This window comes from Castanea sativa, chromosome 12 (assembly GCF_040712315.1).
Source record: "Castanea sativa cultivar Marrone di Chiusa Pesio chromosome 12, ASM4071231v1".
NCBI classification, from domain to species: domain Eukaryota; kingdom Viridiplantae; phylum Streptophyta; class Magnoliopsida; order Fagales; family Fagaceae; genus Castanea; species Castanea sativa.
In genome coordinates, this window is record NC_134024.1 from 34,538,135 (window position 1) to 34,557,102 (window position 18,968).

The following is an 18,968-nucleotide window of genomic DNA, read 5'->3' on the forward strand; positions in this document are numbered from 1 at the left end:
CAACAAAATTAGACATTAAAATACTGCACTTTTTTTTATTTGAAGAATCAAACTTCCAAACAAATCGCAACAAAAATTTGAAACAAGAAACAGTGGTAAAACAATAAATGGCATCTTTACACACTTTAAAGTAGAGAAACAAAAATTATCTTCACATAATCATTGGGTTTTTTCCCATCTTCCTTGCATTTCATTTTTCCCCTCTCTTTGGGTTTTCTTTTCTTTTTTTGGCCCGGGGGATGGGGGGTGGTGGTTTTGGGTTTGCAAACAAAAGCCACAGACGCAAGAAGCCTATTAAAGATCACATATGACTCACAATATTTTACAGAGAAGCCCTCATGAAAATCTCCAAGTGTCACCAGACATCACTGTTGCATTGCTTGCTTGGGTTGCAATATTTGAACAAGGGACCACAATATATCCATTCTGTGTATGTTTCTGTTGTTCTGGCCCTGTATAATTAATAAGTTTCAAATAACCAAACATATGAAATACACGTGATCAATAAGAACCAGATATCTCATCCAGAATTCTGAACCTACCTCAACAACAAAACATATCCATGTCTTCTCACCATGGGCTTCTGTTACACCTTTTAAGATTGTCAGACCCAAGCTTCTGATGGCTTCTGCTATCTCAAGAAAATGGCTGCATTCCTCACACAACATCTGCACATATCAGCCATAGTGTAATACTGGAAACATATAGAAATCAACAAGGATAAGGAAACAAAAAATAGGAAGATGATAAAATAGGAGAAGCAAATTGGACTGGCATGCATAACCTATTCAGTGGTTTCTTCTTGTTTTTTTTTCTTTTCTTTTCCTTGTCTAATTCCCAAAATAAAATTAAATCTTTCACAAAATTTTATGAACCGTGCATACCTCTACAAGCATCTGTCCATTCTTGTTAAGATTCTCTACTATTATTGAACAAACTTTCAGATGACCTCCCACCTCCACTGCCCAGCTTGAACCATGTTCAGAACTAGAGCATGATACCATACCTGGTTCCTTGTTATGCAACTGCAAATTCAGCAGTAATATATAAGAAGAAAAGAGAGTAACATATTAAGTCATCAAACATACAAGTTCTTTCTGATAGGTAATAGATGGTCAAAATTTTAAATTGGATAGTATCACTTTGATGTCTGGCAGTTTGTTACATAGCAGAGGGTAGGGAAAAGTATATGTAACACTCAAAGATTCCATGTACAACATGATTATTTTACCAGCACTTGATTATAATTCCACAAGAGTGCTAGGTGGGAGCCCACTCCAATCATAAGCAATTATCTAAAAGCACTGCCTCTCAATTGAAAATTAAAAATTCAATTTTTGCTTCTTAATTTATGATGAGAGCCTGGTTAAGCTCTTTATCCACCAAGCCCAGGTTAAAAGATACGTGACACATGAATGCCTAAGTCTTACCTTCAAATTGGCACATTTATTTAGCTTGTCAGCATGCTTAGTTATGCTTTGCAGAAAGAGCATGTGCTTGATTGTGCGTTCCAGCAGTGAATCAATGCTGCACTGTGCAACGATCATGAAAATTTCAGCATATTATACATAAAGAACTACAAATATCACCAGACCAAAACCCAGCAGGCAGAATGGTAGAAAGTTACCTTTGATCCGTTGGGCACCAAATCCCGCAGCTCCTTAATACGATCTTGGATCAATTGTCTGTCCCTGGGCCTAGGCCTACAATTTTCACCAGGCCTGGCTCTTTTTTTGTTGTTCTTAGCTGGTTCTGATGATCTCTCCAGCTGCTCGCTACATGTACTTGGACAATTTGATGAAAAACCTGTTGGAGATATCGCACCACAAACCCCCGATGAGCTCAAGCAGTGCTGTTTGTCATCCCCTACGAGAGAGGACTTCTCAAATGAATAAGCTGCTGACGTGATAGTATGCACAGTATGACTAGAAGGCTCTGGACTGACTTCAGTTGTCAACAGAGACTGCACTGGTTTACAGAATGGTTTCTCACTTTTAATATCACTACCACTTTGGCAAACATTGGCCACTACAGCTTCTAGAAGATGATCAGGGTGAGAGTCAGATGTCAACTGGCTATTGCTCATCCCCTCTGGCATCGCAAGAGCTGTTCTATCTTCAGTCTTCTCAGCTTGCCAATCAAAATAATCACTCTTTTTCAGAAAAGCTGGTCCAAGCACTTCTTGGAGCTCACATCCAGCAGGGAAATTCAAAGATGTGTTCAATATATCCATATGGCTTGACTCAGTTTGAAAGTCCAATTTGTCCAAATCTTTATGGACTTTCATGTCTAAGGATTCAGGTTTCTGCAACAGACCATTTTCATAAAAACTTATACCATCCAACTTAAATCTGTCACAAACAGCTGAGTCAAGGAGGTCTGAAGATAAGTACGTGAAATCAACTCCAACCTTATCAGCTGGAACTATAACATCATATAAGTTAACACTATCAGTAGCAGAATTGTGTGAGAATGAATTGGCATTGGATTCTGAACACACCCCCATATCTTTGCAGCCACTATTCTCCCCTGCACATTTCCTGTCATCAACCGCTCTCACCCCTACTAGTTTCTGATGCTCCAAATTGACAATTTCAGACTTTGACAAATGAAATTTTGCACTTTCATCACCTCCTGAAGTGGATAACTCAAGCCCCCCATGATTATTGACCACTTCAGCTGCTTTTTCCTGATAAAAATCATGTGGTGGAAAAGCATAGGAACTATCACTGTCTTTCCCAAAATATGGAAACATGGAAACCCAAACATCTGGCCTTTCTCTGTCTATGGCTTTATCTAAATTGCGTAAGCCATCAGGAATCATCTCTGAAGCCAAACTATTTGTTGACATATGTTGCTGAGAAAAACAAGAGTATTAATGTGTCGCACAGTTACAAATTATGATATTGCTTCATTTATGTGCATGAGAGAGTTACCAGACGTAATAAATTCTTCATACTACATTGTATTGGACTAGGAATAGGCTCTATAGAAGAATCTTGAAGAGTCAAAAAGACATCTCTTATATGATTCACCAGCTTCATATCTTCATTGACCTGCTTTTCTCAAAGAGGAAATAAACATAAAAGTAAATCCAGCTTTAAATGACATGTAGGTCATGAGTTTAAAAACTTCAGCATGCATTAATTTTGCAGATCCTTGTAACCAAGCTGATGCATTACTCCCATGATGGTCAAAATAGAATTGAAAGTTCACTACTGAGAGATATTGCATACATTAGTACATCATCTATCCTAAAACAACAAGAAACTAACAGTAAAAAGATGCAGGATAAAATTGAACTTATAACGTAAGAAATGTGGGGGGCATACTGTGAAGAATCCAAGCATGCAAATCATAAATTAGGGGGCAAACAAACTGCATAAACTGTGACATGTTAATAGCAATTCACATGACGATTTAACAAATCAACTTGGGGCAGAATACATTATAATTTTGTTGACTAGAAGCAGACACAGGAAAATCATTGCCCCAGTGGTTTAGTGGCATCAACACTGCCCCTTATTGCCAATAACTGCTCCACTCCAAATAACTTTTTCATCCACTATAATGACCTGGTCTTAAGGTAGACATCACTAGGGTTGTGTATCTTACCACTTATATTAAAAGGAGGAAGAGAAGATATATAAGTTCACTGTAGCAAAATAATAAAAATAATTACACCAATCGCCTTACAGCCTAATGGCATGCAGCTCCCTGACTCTCAAATCCTCAAATAGTCAAATCCATAAACATAGTATGGTAAAATGTGGACTTGACCAATCATTGAGCTTGACATTATTAAGATGACCTGAGGTGCTCCATTGAATCTATGTTATGGTGTGAATGACTTAGCAGAATTTTCACCCAATTATTATAAAATCCACGTTTTATACTATTGATCCTGCCAAAACAGGGCCCTGAGAGGGGTGACTTGGTGATATCTCCATCCTCTCACCATTACAATGGTCATTATTTTTTTTAGTGTAAAAGCACCAATAATCATCAATATAGCATACAAACACGACAAATTTGATCAGTTCATCGATCACTATTCACTGAAGAAGCAAGTGGTGCAACAGAAGTGAATCATCATCTGAATAGCTATAACACCAAACACATAGCAATGTTGAAAATTAAAAATAAATAAATAAATAACAAAGAAAAAGCTAAGTTCAATATCTATCCTGTAACCCCATAGGAAACTGCACAAACATCAACTTGGAGTAAAATTTTCAGTAATCATGCATGATTGTGACAATGCACCAAAAGAATTTTGAACTTATCGTACTTTATTTATAGAGCCAAGCTGTACAACTCCATGCGGGGCAACAGAAACAACAACGATAGTCTACAGGACAAAACAAGAGCAATATTGTTAAAAGGATATCAAAGTGGATTAGTGAAAACCAGAAACCATAAAAACAGAGAAAAACAAGATACAGTAAATGGAAATGTTGGACCATCTAAAACCATATCTCCTACCATGTAGCCATCAACTTATCACAATACAACTAGTAATAAGTTATCTGTTTATTCATCTCTGTTGTCCAAATGTTAATAAATTGCACCTCAGGTTATGATAAGTCAGTAACACACGTAGCAAATTAGGAGTTGAATGAATACCTTACTCTAATTGATATTCTACAAGGTAAGGTTAGTTTGATCTGAGTAGCCTATCAGAGTGGCATGTACCACTACTGTTAGTCCAAGCAGAATAAATGCTTGCATTGGTCCAATGGTTGGAAGACATTCAGACACTTAGGTGTGGCACATGGACAAACAAATAGTATGTTGTGATCCACAGTCATATGTATATATATATATATATATATATATATATCAACATGCTTTAAGTAAACAAACTTCAGTAAATTAACTGGTTGTTCCATTATCAATCTCAGCCAATTAAATACTATCGCAACAAATGAACATCAGGTTTATTGTATTTCTCATAGATATTATTATGACCTATAACCATAAAAAGATAAAAATACAATGGGGAAAATAAATCAATGGCATTTAAGCGTATCACAGAAACAAAATCCTTCACTATCCCTAGCAATCATCAGTCACCACAAAGTTAAAACATCAAAAGAAAGTAGGCATACCCTGATCCCCGCTGAAAATTGTGTTTGCCACCCATCGCAGTACTGAACATAACAAGAGAGGGAAAAACAGATTAACAACAATAACAATGAATGGTGAATCAATTAGATAGGTGCTGAGCTATTCATCATACATGCAAAAAAGCATGTTATTTAGTTTCATTGAAGGAAGTTCGGCACCTCGTAAGATAAGCAGGAATTTGTAACATGCTTATCTGCAAAGATCCACTGATGCTTTCCGGTAACTGCCACCTGTCCAACAATCCTATGAAAAGAAGAATTAAAATGTAAAGTTAACCGGTGATACTCTACTTTAGTCATCAAGTTCCTATTCTTCATCTGCAATTTTTTACAGTTATGCTGCAAACCGAAAAGATTGAACCCGAGCATAAGCTTATTTTAAAGTGATAACATTTTCTCAACTTAAAATCGCCTGTTTTGTGAAAACTTAAAAGACAGTTATATGGGATTTGAAAAGGAAAAATATAAAATATGCAAGATGTTCAGAAAAATGTCCTTGTATCACAGTAGCATGACAAGAGCACCCCATACAGCATATCAAATTGTGAATAAGTGAGAAGAGTCCTACCCTTCTCCCAGAGAATATACATGATACGACATCTTTGCCACAGCTAAACCTAGGGGATCATGCGAATAATGGCCATCAGGCAACTTCTCTTGTGTCTTACTGCTGTAATTATTCGCCAAAGAGTCATGTTGCTCATGATGGCTGTGGTAGTAAGCATCCTCCCACGTCAACACCCTGCGTAAAACAAAAAAATAAAAATAAAACACCATACCCCAGAATGAAAATCACCCTAACATACCATGATGTTCATAAAAATTCAGAAGAATTGACCAAATCCCACTTAACACAATATCATTAATTTTGATAGAAACAATAGGATTTGAACACATGACACATCCGCTCCATAATGATTACACTCTTAATCATTAGACCAACACACCAATCGACGATTTTTGTCTTATTTGATGACAAAGACGAGACTTTCCAAGTTAACTGAACAACCCACAACCCAATATTATTATTATTAATATTTTCAAACCTTCTTACATACATATATCCCAAAAAAAAAAAAAAAAATTGTACATATTTAGATGCATAATATAAGTTCAAAACAACCATGACAAACTCCTGTTGTCAACTTAGAAAACATTAAAAGCAAGCAATTAAGCATACAGAAATTTTAGCTTAAACTCATCCAAACAAACAACATGTACTCATATATGAAGAAAAAAAAAAAAGAGTAAACAAAGAAAGAAAGAACTGACATCCTGGCGCGATATTTGAACTTCCAAAAGACTGCATATTTCCAGCCAGTATTCAAACAGAGGGTCCTCAGCTTCTCACTATAACTACCCATCTTTCTCTCTCTCTCTCTCTAAAACACTACCCCTCCAAAAATCAAAACAACAACTAAAAACTCACTCACAAAACTCTCTCTTTTTTTCCTTCTCTTTCTCTTAAGTATTTGTTTTTTCAGAGTTTCTCTCTCTCTCTCTCTCTCTAACTCCCTCTATAAGAGCCTCTACCAGCCTGCTTTCTCCGCAACCCAGCTCGCCGCTTTATCGGCGGTCCTACTGTCGGTAATAGCAGACTATCCCTTCCCATTCCTCTCCTTTCCATCAACTCCGAACACCTCCGATCCAGATTTCTCTCACCCTTCTTCAACTTCCACAAACTCTCCCTTTAGCTTATATCCGACGACATCGTTTCGCTTCACTTTTTGCTTCCACGATCAACAAACAACAAAGCTAAACGTTTTCGTTGAATTCAATTCAGTTTCAACCTTCAAGCTCAAGGTTTCACTTTCACTTTCACTTTCACTTTCAGCAGGGGGGGGGGGGGGCGATTTGGATTTGGTTTTGGTTTTCTAGAGAGAGAAACAAAGAGTGGATTTGATTTTCCTTTTCTTTTGTTTTGTGTGATTGGTGCAAAGAATAGAAAAATAGTTTCTCTTTTTCTTTTTATTCTTCTTCTGTTTTTTCTTTTTTTTTGGGTATGCGCTGTGCGCACACGGCTCAGTCTAGCTTTTAATGACAAGATGTGAAGTCACTAATACTCCCACGCATTTTATATGGTGCGCATGATGCGCAGTACGCACCACTTCTTCATTTTTCTTTAATAATAATAATAATGCGCACTTTAGCTGTTGTTGTTTGAGGTGTGAAAATGTGTAATAAAGGAAATTTAGGCATAGATTGAGAGAGAACAGAACAACGAAAAGACAAAGACAAGGGGCTATAGGAGAAAGAGGAGAGGCTATATCTATATTTAAGGAAAATTGGGTTCTTGAGTACACTTTCTAGGTAGTGTTTTTAGATGGCCAACAACATCATGCCTAAGTGAGGAAAATGCTCCTTATCTTCCCCAACATTTTTCAATCCCTTTTTTGAAACCTTAATGAAAACTTACCCTCCTATCTCTCTCTCTCTCTCTCCAAAAGTCCTTTTCAACAATCATTTTATTGCCCAAAAGTTGTGACACCCACACCCTCATTTTCCTTTGTCCCCATTCTTCCCCCCTTATAATAAGATTTATTCAAAACTAAAATCGAGATCGAAATTGAAATTGAAATTGAAATTGAAAATTAAAATTTTATGAAAAATGTTACGGTTGTTATATAAACTATTTGCAAACTTATTTGATAATTAATGTAATTAGTGGATTTCAATAACATAATAAATTATTGTTAAAATTATTTTTTAAGAAAAATTGGTAACATATCAATTAGTAAAACTTATATGACAAAAATTGAGTCTTGTAACAGATGCCCTTAAAAGCTACTTTTGAAAAGTTTTAACATCACTTTCGTGTAAAATATAAAAAAATTTGTTAAAATAATCAATTGTTATTTTTTTTCTTATAAAAATTTCTAAAAATATTTCAAATCAATACCTTTAGGATATTTATTAACTTTACTCTTAAAATTTTGTAGTATCCTCTATATCAGTAATTGGTATTTTAATCCTTGGTACAGTTGGACCAATCGATGCTCATCAAGTGGCATTTGAGCACAATGATCGTGCATTGGCTTTTTCTGAATGGCTAAGTGTTTATCTTGATCTTTATTTTGCAATTATGTCTTGCTACATTGTCTAGGAGCTGTTTGTATGTGGTCATGACATATTCATGAAGTAATGTTTCATGCACCACACCAACTCAACATCATTTTTCGAATCCCATGATTTTTGTTGTAACAGTGGGATCTTCAGTGATTATTGTCATTGATTTCTAATCATTTTTTCACTATTTTTATTCAATTTGCTACAATTAATTGTGGAACTGTGGTGAATTTACTGGTCATGAAGGACAAAATTACAAAAATAAGCGAAATGATCACATTATATTCATCATCAAAAACAATCACCTACCAAACGTTGCTTTTGTTTTAAAGATTCAATTTGTCGGAAAAAAATTTAAGAGATAGTTTACCTTGTTCACTGGTAATATTTAGGCATAATCATGATTTATTTCTTATTGTATGTTGTATCTTTATTTTAGGATTAGATATCTTAATTATTTTGTTTGAGCTAGGAATTGAAAAATAATAATAATAATAATAATAATAAATTTATAATAAAAAAAGAACTGTAGGTTTCCTTTATTATTCATCATAATAATGGTCTATGAACAACTAAGCTTAAAAATTGACTGCATGAGAGAGAGAGAGAGAGGCCTGCTGTCCCATGGGTCTACTAGTTATCATCTTTACAAATTTTATAGGTCAAAACTTTTCAACTTATTTAAATCGTACAATTATTATACAAATGCAATTTTTACCATTGGCTTTTTTTTTTTTCTTTTTTATGGTCCTCTCTAATGATGAAAAGATTGAAATGCTCTGGACGGTTGTTAATTTTTTTCCAATAAATTAATACCCAGAAAAGGAAATAAATGTACCTATTGAGTCTATTGACCCCTTGTTGAATCTCATTAAAATAAAGTCAACCAGCTTGTGCAATGTGCATGAATAAGCTGAGCTAGTGAACCAAATGATAGGTCATTTTCTCATGTATAAAGAAAACAGTGAGAGAAATGAGTAGGATCATGAATGCAAAGAGACAAAGCACAATGATATCTTTCTCTTTCTCAGTTTCTCTCCCACAATTTTTTCTTCTTTTTTTTTTGTTCTAATAAAATGATAAACCTCAATTTCTATCAATTACATGGGCTCCTTCCCATATGAGGTAAGAAATATACAATGCTGCAAAATCATAAAGAAAAGAGATGGTTTTGACAATTTTATAGGGTTTTTTTTTTTTTTTTTTTCAATTTGCAACCAGATTCCAAAGGCCACACCTATTATCATTTCCATCACCTTCTACTTTTTCCAAGCTTTCCCTTTCTCTCTATATAAAATAGAGTTTTGGAACCAAAATCATCCTAAGTAGATTTTGTTCTTAGCTTTTTACAAACATGCGATCTAGAGAGGTGACTTGGTCTATAAGGTCATGAGTAAATGTTTGATCTCTCTCTCTCTCCGTGTCGCTCTCTAAGTCAATATTGTCCTGCTTGAAAATGGAAGATCCATTTTGAAAATCCAATGTTTACATATGATGTATAAGTGACACTAGTGGCCATTACCTGAATAAAATTATCGTACTTAGGATACAGTTGGTACACTGAATAGGAATTATGATAAGAATTGTAATCTTTATTACTAGTAATAAAATGTGTTATAATATAATAACTAGATATATTCATTAGTTTGGTTGTGAGGTATAACATTAGAATAAAACTTAACATTTATTTTAAGAAATATCTTACTCATACAATTATATCTCCTTAAAAATTGTTAGTTTTAAATTTAAGAGAGATATGTGTTATTTTTTATGATTTTTTATTTTTATAATTGTTAGATGTATATGGAAATTTTGAAATTATTGCACTTACTAAGGAATAGTTAATACAATATTTTAAAGAGGAATAGTTATTCCTCATTTTGAAGAATACATATCTATAAAGAATGATTATTCATTGTAATAAAAACATAACCAAACTAAAGAATAACTAAACTATAGTAATAACTTTTGCATTACAACGTCTATTACAGTCTACTACACATGCCCTTAGTGATTTGGGATTGTCACTTTTTATATTATTTTCTTGGAAAACTTTTTCCTAGAATCTAACTGAAAATAAAAGCAAGAGCAGCAATTAATAAAACTTATTCAAAATTTTATTTTCTCTCAGGCTAGTCATCTTACCAAATCGGACAAATCTGCTGATAGGGAATCCAATGGAGAATATAGTTTAAACTATTTAGCGATTAGATAACTTTCCATATTACTATAGTATAAGTATGGAAGATTCATGATTACGTTGATTGAAGTGATCTTCACAAGCAAAGTCACCCAGTAATCTACAAAATTTCAAATTAAATTAATAGTATCAATTATGAAGACATAGCTGGACCATTATTCCTTTTTTTTTTTTTTTTAAGAAATGAATGGATGAAACTTATTATAATTAAGAATTGAATCAATTATGCCAAAAGCCTTGTAGTTGAATTGGCACCTCCCATATACAAAGAGCTTGAGGTCTAGGGGAGAAAGGGTTCAAACCTCCCACTTGTGAACAGTTAAGGAAAACCTAGCAAGCCCAACACAATATATTTGTTAGAGGGAGGATCCTACAATAAAGAATATTTTTGCAAACCAAATATGGGTCTCAATTGAAGGAGATTAAACCATTAAGAAAAACACAATATGGTATAATGGCACTCCTCGGTAAAGTCCGAGGATAAGTTGTTCTTGTATATACTCATGTTTTTTCTAAGTACAAGGTATTCTCTCTCAGTTTTGTTTGTTTTCCAGTGATTACATACCTCATTTTTCACCAAGGCCTTTTCTTTATATAGTCCTACTCTTTTTCAATCCCAGCTTTCCACATGTTGATTGTATAAGTGATCTCCTGGATACTTTTCCCATCAAAGCCCTCCTGGAAACTTTGTATGTAGCTGTAAGGCTAAATATTACTGTCCAGACATCATTTCCACGTAAATGCGGCCAATTGGTTAGATGCAGAACATTTAATGTGGCGGTAACAGTCTTCTTCTCAGATATTTCTTAGTTCATTGTTGACTCATTTCTCTTAAACTTATCTTCCAAAGTATGATTGCCTCTTACACGGTATTCTCTAAGTGGCCGGGCTCCAACCTCCCACAACGCCTCCTGAGGAAGTTTGGCTCCTCGGGACACATTACTTGTTTGTTGTTATTGGTCCTTGTCCTCGGCCCATTAACCCACATGCTTATCTTACTGTTTAATCATCATTGGGCTCCTTGGCATCCTCGAGCATGACACACGGCCTAATACTTCTACTCGATTCTTTTATCCCCACAAAATATATTCCTAAAAGTATGTAAACTTTAAAAAAAGATTTTTTTTTTTTAGCTTTCCCAAAAATATAAATGGTCTTATTCTATTTCTTTTATTTTTCTTCTTTCTTCTTTTTTTTTCGGTCTAAACTAAAAGAGAACATACTTCCTCTTTTATCTATATATATATATATATATATATATAAAGAGAGGAAGTATGTTCTAATTTAGTGGCACTAAATTAATTCCATCCCCCTCCTCATGGATGGAGGGAGGGGAGAGGCCATCTGGCTTTTTAAAATCCACCTCTCCTAATTATAATGTATTTTTTAAAAATAAATATATAAAATTTAATTAATAGCCCTTTTTATGATAAAAATAAATAAATTTGTACTACACTTGTGTAAATAAGTAATGCATTTTTTTTCTCTTATTACAATCATAAAATAAATATTCCATCAAACCAAAATGTGTTCACAATATAATTCTAAAGATAAATAAGTTTATGTAAAGGACAAATTTAAGCTACAAAACTGATTGTAACCTAACAAAATTTAGTTACAAAATTGATTGCAGCCTTAGGCTACAACTTTACTCAATAAAATAAACATTACTACAGATTTTAAAAATCTAATCGTTTAATTGCATGTTCTTTACGCTTTTAATACACATGTCAAATTTTGTGTCAATTGGATATTATTTACTATATAATCTATAAGCTCATATTTTATGCATAATTTTAAACTATAAAAACTTGCAATTTAAACAATTTATTAATGACATAGCTATTAATCTTTAATTTTCTAGAAATTTTGCAAGCATAGAGAAAATAAGAAGAAAATGTGATCCAATGGTAGATTTGTCAAAATTCACCTTCAATAAAAAGATATTAAATAAGGTTATAACTTTAAGCTACAACCAATTTTGTAGCTAAATTTTGTCATTATGTAAATAAGTAATACAATAATTTTTTGCCAAAATTTAGCTACAAAATTGGTTGTAGCCTTAGGCTACAACCTTACTTAATATATTTTTATTACAGATGATTTTTGACAAATCCACCATTGAATTATATATTCTTCTCATATTCTCCATGCTTGTAAAATTTCTAGAAAATTAAATATTAATAGCTACGTCATCAATAAATTGTTTAAATTGCAAGTTTTTGTATTTTAAAATTATGCATAAAATATAAGCTTATACATATAGTAAATAATATTTAATTAACACAAAATTTGACAAGTGCATTAAGAGCGTAAAGGACATGTAATTCAACAGTTAGATTTTCAAAATATGTAGCAGTTTTTATTTTATTGAGTAAGGTTGTAGCCTTAGGCTACAACCAATTTTATAGTTAAACTTTGTCCATAATTTTTCCTCTAATTACTCTTTTTTTTTTTTAGATTCTTATTACTCTTGTGCCATTTGTAACTCTTAAGCTAAATCATATTCAAATTTATGCTACTAAAAATAGATAAAGAAATCTCTTTCTATCTTGCACTTAGAAAATTAGAGATAGAGACGCTATATTTTCATTTTTCATTTTTAGAAGAAATGACAATTATTGGTTTTGTGGGTAGAAGTTAGAGATCCTTGTTATTGCATTTGTCATATATATAAAATAACTAAATGAGTATTTTATTTTTTTAGTATTATTATATATTTATTATAAGAATAATGCTAAAGATACGAAAAATTTTACAAACTGCTGATGTGGTGAGTGATTATTAGTAAATGAAAAAATGTTATTAATGGTAGGGTTAGATGAAAACCAATAAAAGACTGATCACATTAGCAATTTGTAAAAATGTTGTAAAATAGTTTGTAACTGTAACATTACTCTTATTATAATGACTTGTATATGTTTGAGCATGTAAAGTGATATTTATTATTTTATTATGATTCATATGATTTAAAATGTAGTTCACAGTTTGTTTCAAAAAAAAAAAAAATGTAGTTCACAGTTTGCAAGTTGACTTTATAATTTTTTTTTTTTTTTGAATTTTGTAAAAGCTAAATTAGTATAAATATTTTTCTTATATACAGAAAAGATAATAATATTTGTTAATTCAGGTTTCACACACACATACATATTTATAATAGTTTATTTTATGAATTTAAATTTCTTTATTTTTATAACTTGAGTCCTCTAAAAACAAAAATTCTAACTCTGTCGTTGCCCTCCCTCTCCCCTCCCAAAAAGAGACAGAGACAAAGGATTCTAAATTTCTTTACTAAAATAGAGTAATTACTGCTTACAAACCCCACATAATCCTATATTTTATGAAATTTTAGTCATGTAATGGCACATTTGAATTTATTAGTTTGACAAAGACTTTGTTTAAGCAGATAATCATAAACGTGTAAGATCTTGTAGTCTTTTCCTCAACCATTAATCATTTTGATACTATAATTACAACGGTTAATATGGTGCAAACCCCAAGGTGTTATCTTCACAAAAGCAACTTTCGGAGATTACAATGAAATTACTATTGTCAATTTCTATTAAGATCAATTCAAAAAAGGCATTGACCGTATCAACATCGTGCAAATCCTAAACGATACAGTTTATAGGAAAAGTCGGGCATGATGGGTTTAAAAAATAAATTTGTACTGAGAAAGTGATCTCTACCCACCATGGAAAGGCACAAAATGCTTTCTAACCTCATGTAATTAATTTTGTTAAGATTAGGTGCTTAATCTAATTTGAGCACTTGGAAGATAAGGTGGGTTTAGTGCTATTTCTCATTCAATAGACTACTCAAAGTTGACGATCCACTATAATTCAATTAATTTTCTTCTTTTTAATTATTCTTATTTTGATTTTAATACTCAACTCGACTTAGCTTGTTTATTGCCCTAATTTCATTCCACACTTTATAAAAGCCAACATAGTATTAATAAGTTTCTCCCCAAGATCAATGCTTCATAGTTCATAGCAGCGTGTTAAAAAAAAAAAATACCTTATAGGTTGTTGGCACTAGGCACTATCTTTGTACTTATCTTTATTCTTTTTTTCCATTTTTCCTCCATACTCAAAGTGGTAAGATGGTTAATCACAAATCAAAGTCATGCTACGGATTCAACATGTACATTAGAGGACAATGCACTATCCTTTTGAAGTTGTCATTGGATTTGATCACAACTCTTCACCCTATACTATTGTTTAATGGTTAGTGACAGCTGACTACACATGAGATTTTTATTACCCAACATTTGGAGCAACCCAGTATGTTAGAGTATGATAATTATTATTATTATTATTTGCCATTGGAAATTTGGACTTCAAGTTTTGTGTTAAAATATTCAAATATGAGTGATTTGATTGGTTAATAGATAGATCATCCCGCATTGCATATTAGTAATAAAGTAAGTGATAATAAACATTAATATGCCTAAACTTATTGATTTAAACTTTTGAGTTAAGATGGTCTCCTCATAAGCTTCAAAAAAAAAATGGCCTCCTCATATATTTTACTAAGCCCTTATTATAAAAATAATAGGTGTTATGGTTTGTTTATGCTTTCTACTTTAAGACAATTTGAACGTAATAGTACTTTGAAGTGTGAACATACTAAACCGAGAATTTGATTCTAATGGGCAATTTTTTTTTATTATTATATAAGTCGATAATTACAACAGAAAAGGAAGATTTGAATTTTGAAAATCATGAACATATCAAAAAATGTCAACTAATTAAATTACAAAGCTTTTTATTTAAGGGAACAAAAGTTACATACACATATATGCACGTATAATTAAACACACACACATATAAGTACTTGAGATCAATATGAAACATATAAGTCTATTAAGGGATGTTTTAATCTTTTACCCTAAGAAAAGTCAGGAAATGATAAAATATTTATTATATTTTGTTTATTTGTTAATAATTTCTTTGTATGAATAAGCCAATTTTTTTTTTTTAAAGTTCAAAGTCAAGATTTGACTTATGAATGAAAAGATTTTTAATAGTTAGATAAACATCAAATGCAACTTACAAAAATTTATATTAATTATATAATTATCTCAAAATTTATTGATTTATACAAATAATTTGAGTTCCTGTTAGCTCTCTCTCTCTACTCTTTTTTTTTTGTTGTTGAGAAAATCTCATTACTTTTTAAATATAACAATAATTTTCTTATTTTGTCCTTACTTTCCTTTTCTATTAAAGGTTTTGAACCTTAGAAACATAGATAAAATAATGTAAGATTGTCTTTCTTTTTAAAAATAAATTTTGACATATTTAATAGTTTATGGAAGTGTACTGATTATAAGTGTGTGTGTGTGTGTGTATATATATATATATATATAAACAAAAAACTGACACAAAAAAAAAAAAAAAAAAAATTTCAATATAGGGGAGGGTGGAAAAGTTGTGAACTACCGGTCAACTATTTTGTTTTTTTTTTGGTTTGGTGGCGAGGGAGGATTTGGACCCCTTGGACCCCCTAGCTCCGCCTTGCTCACAACCAGCAATTACTTCTATTAGAAGGGCCTCCTGGGTGAACTTATAGTAGTTGCAATTTTTTTTTTTTTTTTTTCAAGGAGATTAGAGATCCAATATAATTTAAGAACTTTCACGTCTGCTCGATATCAGTTGTATCAATTGGTTCGGTTTTTCCTGTTTTATGTTAGTATAATATATAAGAGATATGGCAAGTTAGTTGGTGTTGGATTTCTAATCTGTTTGTAGGGGTTCTAGGTTTTTTTTTCCCCAGTAATTGTGTTTTGATTAATGAAATTTATAATTCATCCAAGAAAAAAAAGGTAAGATCACACCAATTATTCTCCAAACAACTAGCTCTTTAATAAACGTACGTAATAAATTAACGTACTTCAATTTTGGATCTTATATGCTTCAAGAGGTGGAACTCTGTCATGAGTGTCTGCTATATAGGTTCTAGGAAAATCTTTGTACACAAAATATCTATACAGTGGAGGACTGTAATCACTAAGAAGCACTTTCGCAGGTTGGATGAAGCTCGTAACTGTTGTCCGTGCAACTTTTTTGTTCGTCACAACTAACTCTGTGGTCAGCACTGCTTAGTTTCCCCATCGCTAATAATCTACGCTCATAATGACAAATTTGTGATTAAGAAATATATGGTGTTAGAGATATATTAACCTTCCTCCAACAAAAGAGAGATATATTAACCTAATAACATAGGTCTAAGCCTTAGCCTACTAAGATCTAGACTAATCATACACTAACTATAATTAATAGACTTACATAGAAGCAGTAAACTTGACTCGCACTTTTTGTAAATTTTGGAAGGCTTAAATATATGCTCTTGGGCTAATATAAATTTTTGTTGCGGACTCGCAACTACCCAGAAGAAACAGAGGCCGAACTTTTTAAATAAACTAGAAACATAACGTATATTAAATAAACTAGCATTGATCTTAATTTCATTTTTATCGTCTTCTAAAACTAACAATCTAGGACTAGGACAAAGACGTCACATACCATAGGCCACTCAAAGCACACTTTATTTGGAAAAGCTGACTTTGCATTGCACCAATAACTTTCAAACCTGAAAATTGAATAAGTTTATCTTAACTTCTTTTCATTTTTTCTGTCCTTTTTGCCAATTTTTCTCCTTCTCTCTTATGCTACATGGAGGCATGTGGTAGATTGAACACTTAATACTAGCATTTAGGTTTGTAAATCGGTTTCTATTTTACCATTTAGAAAGTTATTTTATCTATTATACCAACTCATTTTACAATACAACCTACAGTCCTACATTTCAATTTCTATTCTTTAACCACTTCAATTAAATATTCTTTTTTTATTCTTTATTAACCATTTTTTAATTTATTCTTTCTCTCTCATTCTTTTTGTACAAGAATGACCACAAATCTCCTAACACCACCTCTACCACCACTGCTGCACTACACACACCTACCGCCACTACTACAAGCAATCTACAAAAACCCACAATCCAACATCAACATTCAACACCCAAAATTAAAAAAATTAAAAAAAAAACCAACTCACGGTCTCCACCACCATGAACAAAACCCAAACCCACATCAAACAAAACCGATACCCACGGCAAACAAACCCAAACCCACGACAACAAACGCATAGCAAGCAAACCGACAAACCCACACCAATGAAACACAAGACCAATACATCGAAACCTAGATTGCAACTACCCACGGCGAGCAAACTGAAAACCACCAACCCAATTACCACCCAAATCGGCCAACCACCACCACTGAAACCCAAATCGCAACCCACTGACCAAAACTTAACCCACCGGCCAAAATCTCAACCCATTACCACCTAAATTGCAAGACTCACCGCTGATCCACAACCCTTCCAATCCACTACCAAAAAATCAAAAGAGAGAATCGAAGAAAGAATAGAGAAGAAAGAAGCGTGAGAGAAGAAGAGAGAAGGGGCAAAGCCAAAAAGTGAGAGAAGAAAAAACAAAGAACAAGAGAAAAGAGTGAGATAGAGAATGAAAAGAAACACCACCGCGCACATTTACACTTAGATTAGGCTAAAGTAGAAATTTATCTTGTATAAAATAAAATAAAAAAGAATGAAAAGAAATAGAGAAGAGAGAAAATAATATTATTTTAATTATACATCCATGCTATAGTAAGTTCTAAATACCCATACTTACTATAGCTAGGATGGAAAAAAAAAAAAAAAACAAAAAGGCTTACATACTCGGATGTAGTATAATTTTAAATTTTAAGGCTCTAGTTGGTAAAATTAGCAACTAGGGGGTTTTTACACCCCCTAATGCTAATGCTCTAACAGGGCGAATGAAATCATGATCTTAATTTCATTAATTCCTCTTTCAAAATCAACCTACTAAATTTTAGAAGGTACTAGTATTTTATGCACATGCAATGTACGATTGAATTAATTAAGAATAATAAAAATAAAAGAGAAAAAAATATTTTTAGTTACATGAGGAATGCACTTTATGATAATATTTTTTTAATTTAATTAATTTATTTAAGAAAATATTACACTTTTCCCCCCAAACTGTCGCCCCGATTATGTGAAACCAATTTTGGTACAATTTCAACTTTTAATTTCAGGTGTAAGGATCCAATTCAATCAATTGGTCCAGAATTCACATGCAAGCAATTTCGGTTAAACTTAACACCAAAACAGAAGAGAGGGAGTTAAGTGAGTTTTAAAATTTTGGGGTCAATCGTGCGTTTTCATAGTTCTTTGGGTTAAGTGAAATCATGATGACAAGTTAGGGTGGAAAAATATAATTCACCATTTTTTAAACATATAGTAATTTTTTTAAACTATTTTTTCTGCAGAAATTTTGGCAATGCAATTTTACTTGAAACAACCATGTTAATCATTTTAATGTGTCATATGGCATCAAGAGAAAGAAAATAATAGTAATAATAATAATAATAATGAAAAAAAATTAATAAAAACAAGAGGTGTACCTTTGGAGCAAATACAATTGTAAGACGCAACTTTTATTTTAAAGTATAGTTTATTATATGATTTGGATATAAGTTT

General features: G+C 32.3%; 1 protein-coding gene across 3 annotated transcripts; it reads right to left on the minus strand.

Annotated features, from left to right (window-relative positions):
* Positions 1-8: 8 nt before the first annotated feature.
* Positions 9-6,929, minus strand: LOC142618879 (transcription factor bHLH155). 3 transcript variants are annotated; one of them, XR_012841384.1, is made up of 11 exons: positions 6,402-6,929; positions 5,698-5,871; positions 5,289-5,373; positions 5,112-5,153; positions 4,292-4,351; positions 2,937-3,059; positions 1,628-2,857; positions 1,431-1,532; positions 885-1,025; positions 543-648; positions 9-452 (listed from the first exon to the last, which is right to left on the minus strand). XR_012841384.1 is itself a non-coding variant. In XM_075791919.1 (11 exons), exons 1-11 carry the CDS (start codon positions 6,491-6,493, stop codon positions 366-368), a joined length of 2,259 nt encoding a protein of 752 aa, XP_075648034.1. In that variant the 5' UTR covers positions 6,494-6,929; the 3' UTR covers positions 9-365. The 3 variants fall into 3 exon arrangements, 2 of the variants coding, with proteins under 2 accessions (XP_075648034.1, XP_075648033.1); XM_075791919.1 differs by having other exon boundaries at positions 543-668; positions 2,937-3,056; XM_075791918.1 differs by having other exon boundaries at positions 543-668.
* Between the last annotated feature and the right edge of the window lie 12,039 nt (positions 6,930-18,968).

Coding starts and splice junctions, on each gene's coding strand:
- LOC142618879 (XM_075791918.1), bottom strand. CDS start 6,493: ATGGGTAGTTATAGTGAGAAGCTGAGGACCCTCTGTTTGAATACTGGC. Junction 4,352..5,111: donor AATTTTCAGCGGGGATCAGG/GTATGCCTACTT, acceptor TTTGTCCTGTAG/ACTATCGTTGTTGTTTCTGT. Junction 2,858..2,936: donor TGAAGAATTTATTACGTCTG/GTAACTCTCTCA, acceptor TGTTTTTCTCAG/CAACATATGTCAACAAATAG.